The 18,837-nt window shown below is 39.3% G+C and overlaps 1 protein-coding gene across 9 annotated transcripts in view; it reads right to left on the bottom strand.

The window, feature by feature from the left end:
* tty (tweety) overlaps window positions 1-18,837 on the bottom strand; it is a 44,617-nt gene that overhangs the window by 12,664 nt on the left and 13,116 nt on the right. For all 9 annotated transcript variants that reach the window (XM_076529667.1, XM_076529669.1, XM_076529670.1 and 6 more), the window contains exon 2: window positions 10,886-11,094. In XM_076529667.1, coding sequence (XP_076385782.1) covers window positions 10,886-11,023 — 138 coding nt within the window. In that variant the 5' untranslated portion in view covers window positions 11,024-11,094. The remainder of the gene's footprint in view (window positions 1-10,885; window positions 11,095-18,837) is intronic.

Raw genomic sequence — 18,837 nt, 5'->3', positions numbered from 1 at the left:
GATCTGTAAAGCGATCGTTGAACCGAATTCCGCGATCGCGGGAATTCCGATTAATTGGGCCATGTTACACGCCATCGAACTTTATTACCACCAGAATTCGTTCTGGGATTCGCCTTCTGCGCAGGCGGAGTAATTTCACCCGAGGTTCAAAATCGAGAATGAAATATCGAGGGAAAAATTTAGGGGGAAACTTTAGATGGGGAATTACTGACTTTTTTATATTCGGAGAACATTCAAAAATATAAGTTACGAATCTGTTCAGAAGTTGTGTTATAAAACGTTTCTCGGGTGGTTTTCAAGTTAGTTCGCCATATTGTCTTAAATCTATGGTTCGATGCAAACAAACTGCTAACTTTTGCTGGAAGACGAAAAGAAAAACAACAGATCAAAAATGTACAGAAGAAATGAATTTAATATATGTGAACTTTGAATCTTTGAATACTTCTATCATTTTGTTGCCATATTGTCTTAAATCTCTGATCCGATCTACACAAACCGCTAACTCTTACTGCAAAACATAAAGAAAAACAACAAACCAAAAATATAAGGAAAGAGTGGATTTAACATACGTGAACTTTGAATACTTCTATCATTTTGTCGCCATAACGTCTTAAATCTCTGACAAACTACTAACTCTTGCTGCAAAATATAAAAAAAAACAGCAAACCAAAAATATAAGGAAAGAATAAATTTACCATACGTGAACTTTGAATACTTCTATCATTTGTCGCCATATTATCTTAAATCTCTGATCCGATCTACACAAACCGCTAACTCTTACTGCAAAACATAAAAAAAAACAGCAAACCAAAAATATAAGGAAAGAATAAATTTACCATACGTGAACTTTGAATATTTCTATCATTTAGATCAAACTCGCTCAAATTAACTAAAGCTACTATCGATCAATAAATTTAGTATCTCGATATCTCTCAAAACTGATCTTACGTTAATAAAACAGGTATGTTACGCGAAATAAATCGATCGAATGACGTGAAAAGTCTGGAACGTCCCACGTATACAGTGAATGGCGTTGCAGAATGTTTGCGCTAATTAATCGGTGACAAGGATGTCGAAGGAGATATCGGATCCGAGTCTGGCAAAACTTGTCACGCCTGTAATGAGTCACGGTGTGATTCACGGCCGTGTTTACGCACTCCAGAATAATCAGAAACCGAAGGAAGTGCCGTGTCGTTATCTTCGGTTCTGTGATATTTCTTTGCACTCACCGCTAGGAGGACATTCGCTCGTACTTTCTCGCAAGTGCTCTGCTACGTAATTATCCATTTTATACCTTTCGGTTAATTCTATGTTTATTTAAGCTCTGTTGTGAGGCAGGAGAGACTTTAGATCGATGTTAGATGTTCTCGTGCCAGTTTTGTCGTTTTTATAAAATTAATATTGCGAATTTTAACTTTTGGTTGACTGTATATTTATGGAAGCGATGTTGTGAGGCAGGAGAGACTTTAGGTTGATGTTAGATGTTATGGTGACGGTTTGGTCGTTTTTATAAAATTAATATTGCGAATTTCAACTTTTGGTTGACTGTATATTTATGGAAGCGATGTTGTGAGGCAGGAGAGACTTTAGGTTAATGTTAGATGTTATGGTGCCGGTTTGGTCGTTTTTATAAAATTAATATTGCGAATTTTGACTTTTGGTTGACTGTATATTTATGGAAGCGATGTTGTGAGGCAGGAGAGACTTTAAGTCGATGTTAGATGTTCTTGTGCCAATTTGTCGTTTTTATAAAATTAATATTGTAAATCTCAACTTTTGGTTGACTGTATATTTATGGAAGCGATGTTGTGAGTCACGAGAGACTTTAGATCGATGTTAGATGTTCTCGTGCCAGTTTTTTGGTTTTTATAAAATTAATATTGCAAATCTCAACTTTCTGTTAACTCTACATTTATTGAAGCTCTGTTGTAAGTCACGAGAGACTGTAAGTCGATGTTAGATACTCTCGTGCCAGTTTTTTATAAAATATTACAGATCTCCACAAAGAGCTTGGTACTCTGATTTTTTTATCTGGGTACACCCTTGCAGGATTAAGCTCAGGAACACCAAAAGTAGCTAACTTAATTATAAAACCAAACTTGTAGCACAAATTTAAGTTACATCTACAAGTTCTTATATAATAATATAGTAAGTTTGTATAAAAAATTTCAAACATTCCCTTCTTCATACTTGATAATTGTAGTTCATTAGTAATTTAATAATTCGTGGTATAGTTATTGGATGCATCGAAGTTGGAGCTTACAGCTCCATTTGCGAAGGTGTTTAAATTACTCGAAAATGTGATAACGTATTCCGTTTCATGAGGGAAACAGACACGTTTCAAAGGTGTTTCTCCGTTAACGTCGTTGGCGCTCATGGAAAATTTGATTTTTCCATCGTGCACTGAAAGACCTGCATGCCACGGGGTCAACCACCCTTGACTCGCGTGCCACCCAGTGAAACTCGCTAAATCGACCGGTGTACGTACGTATTGCATTCATTATTTACACGACGTCGATAAAGTTTGCTCCAACTTTGTGATTTCATATGTTGCAACGTTCAACAATCGCTGTGTATCAAACTCAGTTTCGAGCGTTTACATTTCAATGACTTTTCCTGGAAATTATAATGGTCTTTCGCGCGAACTTTAATAGAGGCATTAGAGAAATTTCGTTTGGATTATAGGGGTCACATCTTTCGAGTACAAAGACCCGATGTAATTCAAGTAATTTTCTATGAGGGTCGGACCCTTTAATACGCGTCGATACAATTTAATCCCTTATAAAGTTTCAAATATTGCAAACCGAATTAGTTTTCGTTTACTAACTCCGTAAAATGATACAGGAAACCATACTTCAGAAACCCAAACAGGGGTTAGCTTATTTTAGAAGTTGAAAGAAAATGTTTTTCATAAATTGTTGATCGATGCAGAAACATGTCCTGGCAAGCAGAAAAACGGAAGTCATCGCAGAGATACGAAAGATATCTGTTCTTACTTTTGCCGTAAACTTTGTCGACAGCTCGGAGTAGTCGAAGATGAATGAAACAGAAACTCGCGTGAATTTATGTAAAATCTTTCTTGTTTCTCTCAACGGTTACTCTTTTCGAACTTGGTCGAACGACCTCTTTCATATCGGATTAAAATATCGAGAACTATTAGATTTTTGGAGAAACAAAACTTTTCCTTGTTTTATCATTTAGTTCCAAGATTTATCGTCCATCGATTAGAAAGTTATCGATGAATTAAAGTTATAAGGGATCTAATTTTGAAGAAGTTCTCGTTCGTGGAAAATCAAAGAGAATTAAAATGGCTGGGAAGCAATTTTAAACTTTCTATCAGAGAATAATTTCTGAAGTGTTAATCAACTATGTATTTAAAATTGTATTAAATTTATTGTTAACTTGGTAAGTGACAGAGTTACATGTATTAGTTAAGGAAGAGTTTATTAAAAAGGAAAAAGATGTTACTTAATAATACATACACATAATAAAGATATGAATGAGACTTAACACGTTGACTGCCACACAGCAGTTGAAAATTATATCAGATAGTATTTTTGTTTCCAACAAATCTTATCAAATATTCTCACAATATTTGATTATATTTATTACTGATAGTTTCAAATAGTAAATACGAACATTTCCAATTAGTGAACTCATTCTTAAGACTAGATTTACAGAACCCGTCAAAATGACGGATAATAGGTCTATTTTAGATGACAGAATTTGTTAAGAAATTTTTGCAAAAATGTCAACTTTCAGCAAAAGAATCAATGTTTTGCAGTTCACATATCATCTCTAATTTATTTATTTTTCTACTTTAGGTAAATTTAAATAAAAGTGACCATCAAACATTCATAAATCTAGTGTTAATTATACAGTATCATCTATACAGAATGTATATTCATATGCAAGATTAGATGCCATTCATATGTGAGTGGCAGTCAAAATGTTAAACGCAACGTGCTTCCCCGGTAGCCATATATGCAACAAACAATTGAATACACATTGCAAAATTGCTGTCAACTTTCATCTACTTTCAGCAAACGAATCAATGTTTTAGGCAGTTCACGTATCATCTCTAATTTATTTATTTTTCTACTTTAGGTAAATTTAAATTAAAGTGACCATCAAACGTCCGTAAATCTAGTGTTAATTATACAGTATCATCTATACAGAATGTATATTCATATGCAAGATTAGATGCCATTCATATGTGACTGGCAGTCAAAATGTTAAACGCAACGTGCTTCCCCGGTAGCCATGTATGCAATAAACAATTGAATACACATTGCAAAATTGCTGTCAACTTTCATCTACTTTCAGCAAACGAATCAATGTTTTAGGCAGTTCACATATCATCTCTAATTTATTTATTTTTCTACTTTAGGTAAATTTAAATTAAAGTGACCATCAAACTTCCGTAAATCTAGTGTTAATTATACAGTATCATCTATACAGAATGTATATTCATAAGCAAGATTAGATGCCATTCATATGTGAGTGGCAGTCAAAATGTTAAACGCAACGTGCTTCCCCGGTAGCCATATATGCAACAAACAATTGAATACACATTGCAAAATTGCTGTGAACTTAGCCTAGAAAAATTCCAGTAGTAAAAGTAAGATCGGTGATCAGTGATCCCTAGCAGAGCGTCTGGTCGAAAATTGAAAGCCTGAATCGCGTCTAGACAGGAATTCTCTGTTTACAAAATGCATAGATGAAGACGGTCGTTGCATCTGCTGCGAGCACGAGAATAAATCCGGAAGAGTGCTCGAGATGGCGAGAGAGAGAAAGGAAGCGAGAGAAGTGGAGGAAGAAAAAGAGTAGGACTCAAACTTCATGGGGTTCACGTGTCTAGGGGGTAGCATGTAAAATCGCAAATGGATTCTCTTTCGAGGCTCGCGAACCTCTGAAAGAGCAAATACAGCAACGTCCCTCTTTTGCATCGCTCAGAAAACGCGTTACTCCTTTTGTCCTACTGCTACTCTACTTTTCTGGGCGTTTTGAAATACTCGAGGCTCTCGCGAAAATTTCGCGAGGAAAGCATCGTCGTTGCTTCGGCCATTTATTTCCTCTGGTTGGACCACCGGGTGTCAGAAACATTTGAAACCCATAAATCTGTCCATCATGCTCCTTAAGTGGTACGTGACTCGGGTTTGAGAAAAATAAATTTTCCTACGAGCCGGGTCTGTCAATTAAATAGCCGGTTTTCTGCCCTCGAGAAATTCTCCAGATCTCGGTACTTCGAGAAGAAACAGGAAAAACAATTTTCCGAGAGACACTTAAAATTAGTTTCTTGAAACTTCGAAATTACATACTTCATGGCTGGTGTTGGTCTATCGCTTTTCTTTAAAGAAACTTTCCAGATCGCACTTTCTATCGAGTTATTAAAGTCACGTGTCCTTTTCCGTGCGACAGTTACAGGATTATTCGACGTCAAAAAGAACCTGGTTTTATTCGATTTACCCTCGTATATTTACCTAGCGCGACCGCGGTCGTATGCATTTATTTTTGCGGGTTGTGCTCGGAAAGTGGCCGTGCGTTTCCTGTAACAATATTCGACCGAATTAACCGGGGCTCGAACGTTCGTTGTAAATCGGCTTTAATCGAAAAACCTTGCTCGCGTTCGTACCGGATTAAACGCGCTCTTTGCAGCGACGACTTATCTCGTTGAAAGGTTAATCAGAGTGCCATCCAGCCTTAAAAATTTATTTACCGCCACGACTCTCTGTAAATTATCTTTCCGCTCTTGTAACGCGACTGTATATATTTTGACCGCGTATAAAATTCTATGAAACGTTGGTCGCATTCAAAGCAAACGAATATCAAATTATTAATTGTCAAAACGTCCGGCGAAAAAACAAAATGTACGACAACGTAGAAATTCGCTGAAATTTATGACAAAGCTTTGACCACGTTGCCGGCATAAAGTACACACATCGCGGGACGTAAATCACGCTAACAAACGATGGCCGGTGTTTGCTCTATTGTACAAACCTCGTGACAAAAGATTATAAATTTCGATGACTAAATAACGCTAGAGCGGAAAAGTTTGATTCCCTTTACTACAAGACTAATTTTCGTTTAAATTAATCACGGTACATTTGACTGACGGTTAATCACACGATCGGTAACACCCCCCATTTGCACGTACATCGCCTTAATCCCGCACGGTATGCTAATTCTTTAAATTGCGACAGCGTAATTAAATCGTGTCATATTAGCTGCTTGTTATGCTAATCTGAAAATAGAATGAACGAGAAACAACCGGGTCGTCGCACTCGTGTTTTTCTTAATTTCGTTTAAGACCTTTGCTAAATCCTGTTAAGTGCGGCGCCCTCTTTTAGCCCCAGTGCCGTAGCGTTTAGAGTTGGAACGTTAAAAATAACGGTATGTTCAATTTATTGTACTGTGCAAATAAAATATGTGTTTATATTATAATAGCTTAGTTGATCTATAGATCTCTATATAGAAGTTCTCATACTTATAGAGTGGTATATTTTTAGATGTACTTGTAGATCTACTCTAGGTGTACTTAGAGATTCGCACATTCTTAAATTTAATGTATACAGATGTACTGAAGATTTACATTTCTATATTAGAATTATATGTCTCTAGATTTCTATATAATTGGACCCCTATATTTCTAGAGTAATATGTCTTTAAACTATATTTCTGTAGCTGTAACTCCTGCGCCCCTATACTTCTACTTCCCTACAGTTCTAGGTTCTAATATTACTACATTTCCACACTCCTAGATTCCTGTACTCCTAGGTTCCTACACTCCTAGATTCCTATATTCCTAGGTCCCTACACTCCTAGATTCCTATATTCCTAGGTCCCTACACTCCAAGATCCCTACACTCCTAAATTCCCATACTCCTAGGTCCCTACACTCCTAGGTCCCAACACTCCTACATCCCTACACTCCTAGGTCCCTATACTCCTAAATCCCCATACTCCCAGATCCCTATACTCCTAGGCCCCTACACTCCTAGATCCCTACACTCCTAAATCCCTATACTCCTAGGTCCCCACACTCCTAAATCCCTATACTCCTAAATCCCCATATTCCCAGATCCCTGCACTCCTAGATCCCTATATTCCTAGGTCCCCACACTCCTAGATCCCTATACTCCTAAATCCCCATACTCCTAAATCCCCATACTCCCAGATCCCTGCACTCCTAAATCCCTACACTCCTAAATCCCAATACTCCTAGGTCCCCACACTCCTAGATCCCTATACTCCTAGGTCCCCATACTCCTAAATCCCCATCCTCCTAAATCCCCATACTCCTGAATCCCCATCCTCCTAAATCCCCATACTCCCAGATCCCTGCACTCCTAAATCCCAATACTCCTAAGTCCCCACACTCCTAGATCCCCATCCTCCTAAATCCCCATACCCCTAGGTCCCTCCACACCTAAATCCTTACACCACATACCTATACTCCTACACATTCTCCTAAATCCCTATATCCTTATATCCCCACCTTGAAAATTCAAAATGAAAATGAAATTACTGATATTCGCCTACGACGCACGTCAGCTTTGATCCTAAATCACCGTATCTCTAAATAACGAGAGACCCCAGCTATCACATGAGATGGCAAATTGTAGGAGCAGAAAATAGAAGAAGGATCGTTAATGAACAGCCAAATCGAAGGTTAGAAAACAAACGACGACAGATACGACAAAACGCAATCTCACGATTTAATTACCCAGCGGTGCCGCTGCAGCGGCCGCGCCGTGAAATATTTTCAAGCAGCAGAAACAATAGCTGGGGACCCAATTACCGGGGCTCGTGTTGCGTCGAGGGTGCTCAGACAGGCGTTTCCTCGAGGCTTCTCCTTCGCTGACTGCCTACCCTACCGACGTGTGTGCACGCCATTGCTAACTTTTGCACACCTCTCCCGGTCCCTGTACGATCGTAAACAACCACGGGCGAATTTCCGTCGCAGAATCGAATAAAATCGAAAAGCGAGGTCCTCGAAGGAGACACGAACTTACGATCTCTGGACTTTACGCGCACTTTGATTTTTAGTTTATAGCGACTAGAGTAAATGCTAGAAAGAATGTAAAAGTTCGAACTCGAATTGCTCTGTGACTTTTGAGAGATGACTCGACGTTTTAGAAGTTCGATAAAATTTTTTGCGACAATTCATTTCTGCTGCGGCACGGAGTAAAACTTTGATCACGCGTTTCCAGTGACAAAAACGGGTAGAAATAAAGCATGAAGTGTCCCCGCAAATAGAGATTACAGAGGAACGTGTAATAAGACAGAAAGAAAAAGTTAAACAGCCCGGGATAAAGGAAGAAACGAAGCATCTACCGGTCGGCCGAGGTAGAAAAAGCGACGATGAGGTTAGGGTTGGAGTAAAACAAAGTGACTGACAAAAGAAGAAACGAGGAAAAACTGTACAAGAGACGCGGTAGCGCGAGAGAAACCGTTTTCTCTGAAGTGATTGAAAGCGCATGAATAAGAAGAAACTAGAACGGGAAACAGGAAGCGTTGTTCAGAACGCGCTAATTGAATGGCGTGAGACGCGATCGGTATCGATACCACACTCGCAAATAGATACCATTTGCGTAGATTCTTACGGAACTTCTTTTGGGATAAAAAAGTGTATAGAGACTTAATTAAGGTGTAGCTATTATTAATCGGATGAGGCCATATATCGGGAGGTGACCAAATAAATACTGAACGAAGATATAAATGTTTTGTAATGACTATGGCGATATAACTCGAGGTAATTCAAAAAAGAATATTCATCGAATGAGGCCATATATCGAGACCAAATGAATATTGAACAAAAACAGTTATTAATAAAATATTCAACGGGACTGAAAATATAAGTGTCTCTAATCTATGGCGATATAACGCGAGGAAATTTAAAGAAAAACATCAAAACTTCCGAAGAGAGTTAAAGGTTTTTTAAAGAACCTGTAATCTAATTTATAGGAATGATTTGAAAAAGAAATACAATACAAGTCGATAAAATTTCCGAAGGGAATTAACAAAAATACTATATTACACTAGAGAGTATCTATACAAAGCGCCATTAATCTTACTAAAACACGTGCTGCATTTTCCCCTTCTTCTCTCGGTATTCTGCACCTGCCGGGTAATTACAAGACGACCATTTGCGCCGCGAAATAAAAAGATTAAGCTTGTTCGATGCCGGTGTATACTTTTTCAGGCTCAACAGTGAGGGAACGACAATCGAAAACAACGAGATCTATCTCAATTTTATAGTAAGTAATAAGTTCCCGTACACTCGACATCTGCAACGAAAGACGTTGCCTAAGGCGATCGTGCTTCTCTCGTTAAGAACTACGAGAAGCACGATACTGTTAGCGGAGACGGCTAAGAAGCAGAGGGGAAGGGAAGCTCGTAGCGATGGGGAGAGACTAGTATCGATAATATTGTTCTACTATATTAGGTTACTCGTGGGAAAATATATTTAACTACGAAAACGGGAATGCTAAAACACTGCCACGAAGTCAAATTGATAGACTGTTGAATATATCATGGTACCAGGAAATGTAGACCACGGAAGACATCTTGTGATGTGTATAGAATGTAGGTATCTTAAAATACCGTAGAATACAGATGCGGTAGAATGTCAGAGATTATGTATCTGTACAAAATATAAATACACTGAAAGGTAGCTTAAGGTATACTTGAAGTATACCTTAAAATATATGTAGATACCCAGTAATATAGGAACTCTAAGAAGTAAATTACAATGCAATGTAAATAAAAAGTGGATATCCAGAAATTCATCTATACAGAAACACAAGTACAGTAAGTACATGTACACAGTCAGAAAGACAAGTCACCTTTAACCCCTTAACCTACAACTACGAGCATAGCCCGTATACGATGATCGGGCTAAACGTAAATATTACGGGCATAGCCCGTGAACAATGAACGAGTCAAACATAAACATTACGTTTCCGGCCAAAAATTCTCGAGCGTATATCGTAGGTTAAGAGATTAACATACATTTGTGAAACTTTTTATGTACCTAATAGTATACAACCCTCTATGACCTAATTTTTGTGATAATCGTAAGGTCATTGACCAATCCCTTGTATCTTTGAAAATTGACTGGGAGCATGTTGAGTCCATCACTAGTTAGCGGTCCAACGTTTCGAGCCCGTTGAAGCCCACACGTTGCCCTGGGCGCATTATACGAAAGCCTTTGTGCATTGTTTGAGCTTTCCCGGACCATTGTGCTTTCCAGTTACACACAGCTTGGATTCTCGTGCACTCGTGGCATCCAGCTGCGTTTCTGCTTCGTCCTGTTTCCTCCTCGTATCTCGTCTCTCTCTTACACTGCTCTTCTTTCGCTATACTTTGCCACGAAGAATCCATATGATTCTCTTCTCGATGCAGCTTTCGCTGCCTTCTGGACAGTCGGGAGGAACAAGGACAGACAGGAATACTCTTGGCAGGAAGAGAACTATGCCTCGATGTCTGGGATCCTTCTTCCGACTCACCGTGACTTTACCGTTTTCAAACCTTGCGAGGAAAGTGACAGAGGAATAGAATAATCGTGTTATCTCCGAGATAATTAGATGCCTGTACATCGAGAAAGTAGATAAGAGAGAGTTTTATTTCGCTGCATCTGGAGTTTTCGGTAGACAGAAACGAAAACAAAATCTATCTCGCTGAATATAACTCTTGTGTTAAAATATTTTTCATCGCGGAAATAACATTTTATTTATATAACCTGAGCTACAGAGATAGTTTAATATACGCAGGCTTTTTCATAACGCTTTATAAAGTATGCGGATGCTCGAATTCTTGTACGTGAATAGTGCATTTTGGAATGCACCGAATGTTTAGAAATACTCTTAAAAGATAGACTTACCTCTAGATAGATTTCGGAATGTGGATTAAAGGTGTTGTTAACCGAATGAAGCGAGACGTTGAGGTGCGGCAGGCTGTGGAAGAACCTAGCGAGCTGAGGTACCATGTACTGTTCCGGAAGCTGCGGACCGCCCGCCATTTTGGAGAACCCTTGTCTGCCGAAAACCCCGTTGAAGAGCACCTCCTACTCGTCAAGACATGCTACGAGGCCTGTAACGACAACAAAAAAACTGGATGAGTTACAAATTACTTCCAGGCTTTTATGCTACAATTTCTCGACTCGTATGCACGAACATCTTTTTCATAGATATTATCTTACGACAGGCTTTCCCCCGTTAATATCGCGGAGGTGTCTGCGTGGGAAAGCAGTAATAGAGTTGCTATCAGTGATATGGCAATTCTTATATTTTATTAATGTTCTTCGATTTCACTTGTGAAATTTCGAAAATTTTGAGTGGGTAATATTAGTGACAGTTTATATAATGTTAGCAGTTTTGCCACTTAAATTGAGTCAATGGTGTATCGCAAAATTTCACAATCCGAGGACAATTGAATCGTTCGCATCGAAGCAATTTTCCTGTCGCATTCTTTCTATTATCCGTATAATTTTCTTTACAATACAGATTTCCACGTGAAATCACGCGATCCCGTGCGCAGCAAGTATCATCGACATCCTACGACCTCGCAGGGTACTTATCTACTCCGAGAAGAATTACACTTCTCGATGGAACCTGTTGGAACAATTTCGTACCTGCACGGTTGCCACGCACAAATAGTTTTCGAGTTATTCAAACCTTCTATACATGATCTTCCCAGAATATGTAAGAACCTGAGAACGCGAATGCACTTGTTCTCGTGACTCAAGCTGATGGATCTCAAAGAATTTCATACTTCACGAATGCCTTTGTGGCGTATGGGAACCACGAAGTGCTTGATAGTAACAACTATGATTGCTGTAATAACTTTAAACTCTTTCCTTGGAATTTCATCCAGAAGAATTTCATAACTTTTCACATTTTTTCGCTTTTACTTTCCTCTATGCACACAACGGTTAAATATCACTCGATTTTAATTTAAAAATAGAAGGCTTCATTCAAATTATCGGAATAACCTTTTTCATGTATAATGTGTAACCTAAAATTCATGTATCATGTATAATGTATAAAATAATGTATACTTTAAATATTTTAATGTATGTAATAAGATAATGTATACTTTAAATATTTTAATGTATACAATAAAATAATGTATACTTTAAATATTATAATGCATACAATAAAACAATGTATACTTTAAATATTATAATGTATGTAATAAAATAATGTATACTTTAAATATTATAATGTATGTAATAAAATAATGTATACTTTAAATATTATAATGTATGTAATAAAATAATGTATACTTTAAATATTATAATGTATACAATAAAATAATGTATACTTTAAATATTATAATGTATACAATAAAATAATGTATACTTTAAATATTATAATGTATACAATAAAATAATGTATACTTTAAATATTATAATGTATGTAATAAAATAATGTATACTTTAAATATTATAATGTATACATTAAAATAATGTAAACTTTAAATATTATAATGTATACAATAAAACAATGTATACTATAAATATCATAATGTATGTAATAAAATAATGTATACCTTAAATATTATAATGTATGTAATAAAATAATGTATACCTTAAATATTATAATGTATGTAATAAAATAATGTATACTTGAAATATTTTAATGTATACAATAAAATAATGTACACTTTAAATGTTATAATATATACATTAAAATAATGTACGCATTCAAATGAATATATATGTATGTATGTATTTTATTTTCTTCAAAGAAACCGTCTGAAAGATTTTCTCCCAATATACCCGAATGAATATATATAATAAAATATCAAAATCGATAGCAATCACCACGTTAATACGTTAACAATTCTATCTATCCGTACCGTGTGAAGTGCAAGATTATCGCGACGAGATAAAGCTCTTATATCGCTCAATCTTTTTTCATTATCACATTTTTATCACGCTCCAACACGTGCAATCACATCCCGTGTAACGTTAGGAGTCGACGTCGAGCGTAGAATATGAAAATCCCCGAATGATATAGAAATTACGGGTGGGTTAGGTCGAAAGGTTGGAACAGGAGCCGACACTGTGTCAAGAAAGCAGGGCCAGGTGTAAACGTGGCTTTCGTGGCAGCATACGCCAACAAATCTTTTTTCCCACGCTCTTCGCGAGGAAGTTCAAGAATGGTCCTAACTTCCCTCCCTTTCTGGCGCTGACATTTTTTTTTGGTTCAAGCTATCCGTGCTCTTGGGGCTCAGCATTTATAATTCCGACAACGAGGACAATGAAACGCTCCAGAATGCGAAGTAAAAATCTTCTGTCTCTTTCTTCTGTGTTTTTTCTAACGCTCGCGTAAGAATCTTTCCGCTTGAGCAATTTCGAAATTTTCTAGTTACCCGCTCCGTGTTTTTCCTTTAGAAGCTATGTTTGGCAAGATTGTACGGGAACTCACGTTTTCTCGTGACTGTATCCACGTTCTTGTGCCGTGATTTTTTTATTGACCAAAAACTGCGCAACTCAAGGCGCGTAGGAAACTGAAAATAGCCGATATCGGGGTGAAACAAATAGGGGAACAACCGGTCGATGAAACACACGCGGAAATCGTCGGTGAACGAGAAAAGAACACGGCCCTTGTTATATTTACCTCGGAACGATTACTCGATTTAGCGTGCAATTCAAACGATGCAAAAAAATGCTAGACTTTTCTAATTTAGTCTGATCTGGTGGTTAGTCTCGAATCGAATCCCAATCGAACGAGCTCCCCGACGCAGTTTAATCTTTGTTTGATAGGACGATGCTACGAAACGCTTTGCCACGGCTGATTCAATTACGCTCGAAGCGGCGTTGTGGAAGCAACGAGCGCTTAATTAATGAAATCTCTGCCAGCTGCTCCGTTTCGTTCTTGTCTATGACGATAGCCGACGAGAACACGTGCCCACTTTTATTGCTACAGTAGACGCCCGTTATATTGTCACACGTTGTCAAATACTGTCACGTGACTATATAGCTACGCCTTGGATCTCTGTGCGTTATATTGCCACACGTTATATCACCACGCGTTATATTACCACGCTTTACATTACCACGCGTTACATTACCACGCGTTATATCGCCACGCATTATATCACCACGCGTTATATTATACGCGTTATACTACCACGCGTGATACTACCACGCGTTATATCACCACGCGTTATATTACCACGCGTTATATTACCACGCGTTATACTACCACGCGTGATACTACCACGCGTTATATCACCACGCGTTATATCACCACGCGTTATACTACCACGCGTTATATCACCACGCGTTATATCACCACGCGTTATATTACCACGCGTTATATTACCACGCATGATACTACCACGCGTTATATCATCACGCGTTATATCACCACGCGTTATACTACCACGCGTTATATCACCACGCGTTATACTACCACGCGTTATATCACCACGCGTTATATTACCACGCGTTATATTACCACGCGTTATATTACCACGCGTTATACTACCACGCGTGATACTACCACGCGTTATATCACCACGCGTTATATCACCACGCGTTATACTACCACGCGTTATACTACCACGCGTTATATCACCACGCGTTATATCACCACGCGTGATACTACCACGCGTTATATCACCACGCATGATACTACCACGCGTTATATCATCACGCGTTATATCACCACGCGTTATATTACCACGCGTTATACTACCACGCGTGATACTAGCACGCGTTATATTACCACGCGTTATATCACCACGCGTTATATTACCACGCGTTATACTACCACGCGTTATATCACCACGCGTTATATCACCACGCGTTATATCACCACGCGTTATATTACCACGCGTTATACTACCACGCGTTATATCGCCACGCGTTATATCACTACGCGTTACACTACCACGCGTTATAATACCACGCGTTATACTACCACGCGTTATATCGCCACGCGTTATACTACCACGCGTTATACTACCACGCATTATATCACCACGCGTTATATTACCACGCGTCGTATCGCCATAATTTATATCACCATACGTTAAGATTGCTACGCATCGAGTTACCGCGCGCTATATCACCACGCATTATATCGCCACGCGCTACATCACAATGCGTTACATCGCCTCGCGTTAAGATTGCTACACGTCGAGTTATCGCACTGTATTACCACGCGTTATACAGCCATTCCTTGTATTACAACGCGCTAAGATTACTATATGTGTTGCTTCGCGTTATATCGCCACGCGGGGTAGTACTGCGCTTTATGATGTGGAACGTCAAAATTATCACGCATAGTATCAACACACATATCACTACATGTTAAAATTACACGTTATATCACCACGTGTTGTATCACTATGCACCCGTCAGATGAACCCGCATTATATGGCCGGAATATTAAACTTATTAGTTCCAACAACTATTTGCTGCTATTTCAACCGTGACAATGTAACAAGAGCCTACTGTATTTCACTTAAATTATTGTGATTTGTAAAATATTTTAGAATCACGATTTATCTACTATAATAACTTACACATGGAGTAAGAACGATCGACCTGTAAGATCGAAATCAGTAATTGGTTTAAACCGTTCCATCGCGGATAATTGCTTTTTAAAGCTCTCGATAAGCGCGGTATGATAACGGTACACACAGATTATATCCTCGAACAGACAGGTACACGCATTCTTTCCGTTCGAGGAATCCGCGCGATTCGCAAGATTTTATTTCCTGTAACAAGTTGTTTCTTGCGATAAAACGATAGCATCGTTAAGAAAGAAAGGAAAATTTTCAATGTTTAACGAACTCTATAATCCGAGCGCATAATTTCTCGCTGATGCATCGCGGCACCTGCGAAATGCAATAGCGCGTATTTTTTTTAACGAACCGGTTAAGAAAATGTTAAAAACGTAGGAACATTTATTGAAGCTCGTGACTGCTGGCGTCGTTGTTTTCCTTATCTTAAACGTTTCCCCGTTCCGGTAGGAAGGACATAATTAACGTTAAAAGCTCGTTGCAAATGAAGCCGGATGGTAAATGCGAGTAAAACGTCGAGCCACGACGAGCTGTCGATACTTATCTTCCCGGAATTGCAACGAAACTTTCCCGCGCTCTGAGACAATGAGAAAACTTTCGCAAATGAACTCCTCTTCTCGTCTTCCTCCATTTTTTCCCCTACCGCGTAGATGAAGCAGGATATTCGAAATTTCTCCGGTAGAAGTTTTACGCGCGCGATGCTGAACCGGTGGATGCTGATCGCCCCTTATCATGCATGCAGCTTGCGTTGAATTTTAATGCCAGGAATCGTTTGCGAGAGACCAGAACAAATATAGCGAAGGTCCGCTTAAACCCCTTGTGTCTTACGATATTACGAACAGTCGTTCAATTATTTATCTAAAGCTATCTGCCGAGATATTTTGGCCGAAACGTCGCTGAATTATAGGTACAAATTGTACAGACTGGGAGAACACGTTGAAAGAAACAAAGACGTTAACCCCTTTGGCGTATATCGGTCGAACGTTGCCCTGGCAAACAATGAGAAATTTCAGCGGAAGTTACCTACGAGAGACGAGGCTTTGTCGAGCTTTCAATTATTGAAACACAAAGACCTCGCTAACTCCAAAACTGGGATGGCTCTATCGGGAGAATGGTCTGCGTCGAACTTGTTTCATGAATGTAATGACTTTAATGCCCTACCTTCCAAATGTATCAACCGCAAGAAAGAAGTGTTACGCTTATACGAAACGCGCAAACATATGCAAATAACCCGATAACAACTTCCTTTTACTTCATTTTCGATTATATCACCACGCGTTATATTACCACGCGTGGAATTACTACGTATTATATCAACACGAGTTAAATCGCCACGCGTGGAATTACTATGCATTATATCACCACGCGTTGTATCGCCACGCGTGGAATTACTACGTATTATATCACTACGCGTTGTATCGCCACGCGTGGAGTTATCACGCACTGTAACACCACGCGTTATTTCGCCACGCGTGGAATTACCACGCACTGTATCACCACGCGTGGAATTACCACGCACTGTATTACCACGCGTGGAATTACCACGCACTGTATTACCACGCGTGGAATTACCACGCGTTATTTCGCCACGCGTGGAATTACCACGCACTGTATCACCACGCGTGGAATTACCACGCATTGTATTACCACGCATGGAATTACCACGCACTGTATTACCACGCGTGGAATTACCACGCGTTATTTCGCCACGCGTGGAATTACCACGCACTGTATTACCACGCGTGGAATTACCACGCACTGTATTACCACGCGTGGAATTACCACGCACTGTATTACCACGCGTGGAATTACCACGCACTGTATTACCACGCGTGGAATTACCACGCACTGTATTACCACGCGTGGAATTACCACGCACTGTATCACCACGCGTTATTTCGCCACGCGTGGAATTACCACGCACTGTATTACCACGCGTGGAATTACCACGCGTTATTTCGCCACGCGTGGAATTACCACGCACTGTATTACCACGCGTGGAATTACCACGCACTGGATTACCACGCGTGGAATTACCACGCACTGTATTACCACGCGTGGAATTACCACGCACTGTATTACCACGCGTGGAATTACCACGCACTGTATTACCACGCGTGGAATTACCACGCACTGTATCACCACGCGTTATTTCGCCACGCGTGGAATTACCACGCACTGTATTACCACGCGTGGAATTACCACGCGTTATTTCGCCACGCGTGGAATTACCACGCACTGTATTACCACGCGTGGAATTACCACGCACTGGATTACCACGCGTGGAATTACCACGCACTGTATCACCGCGCGTTGTATCGCCACGCGTGGAATTACCACGCACTGTATCACCACGCGTGGAATTACCACGCACTGTATCACCACGCGTTGTATCGCCACGCATGGAATTACTACGCACTGTATCACCACGCGTTGTATCGCCACGCATGGAATTACTACGCACTGTATCACCACGCGTTCTATCACCACGCGTTATATCTCCACGCGTTATATTACCACGCGTTATATCTCCACGCGTTATATTACCACGCGTTGTATCACCACGCGTTATATTACCACGCGTTATAACTTTCGTTATTTATCAACGAGATGATACGCGGCGAATAAAACTAGTATTTGTCCCACAAATTGTTTTATGCAATGCTTTTCCTCCTGTAAGTTCCTCCGCCTTCTTCAAAAGTTTACGACAAAAAGGTCACGCACCGTCAGCACCGTATCGAACATGAATTTTTATCCTCCACGATACCGGTATCGTTTCGAAACAAAATTCCATCGAAGTTCTGTTTTACGAGCGAAACCATCGAAACAACTCAGGACTGTTTTTTAAGCGAGACTTTTTCGAATGCACCATTGGGAGAAAAGTCGAAATGAGTCGGTAGGAAAAAAAAAATAAATAAAACGTCAGTATATCCTTCTATTTCGGAACGTGCATTTCTTTGTTGTTTTTTTACGAAGGAAGTTTGTTGAACGAAGTTCGGTTCGGTTTTGCCACAGCTCGACCCGCGGAGCTTCAGTTATGGCGAAGCTATTCAAAACTGGGTACAATGAGGATCGAGAGAGGCGTACGTCTACGAGGAGAAACATGTTAAAATGCTAGAGTTGAATTCGAGATGTTGAAGTAAATGTTACACTAGGTTAATTAAAATGAAAAATATCCTATTGGAAATGCGAAGTACATTAATGTATTACAAGCTACTTGAATTGCAACTACGATTGTAGTTAAATGTGCTAAAAGCCACGAGGGGTAGATCGGATTAATTTATTAGATGTTAA

The sequence above is a fragment of the Megachile rotundata genome, chromosome 3, assembly GCF_050947335.1.
Source record: "Megachile rotundata isolate GNS110a chromosome 3, iyMegRotu1, whole genome shotgun sequence".
NCBI classification, from domain to species: domain Eukaryota; kingdom Metazoa; phylum Arthropoda; class Insecta; order Hymenoptera; family Megachilidae; genus Megachile; species Megachile rotundata.
The sequence above is the reverse complement of the archived record's forward strand: the minus strand, read 5'-3'. Positions and strand labels throughout refer to the sequence as shown.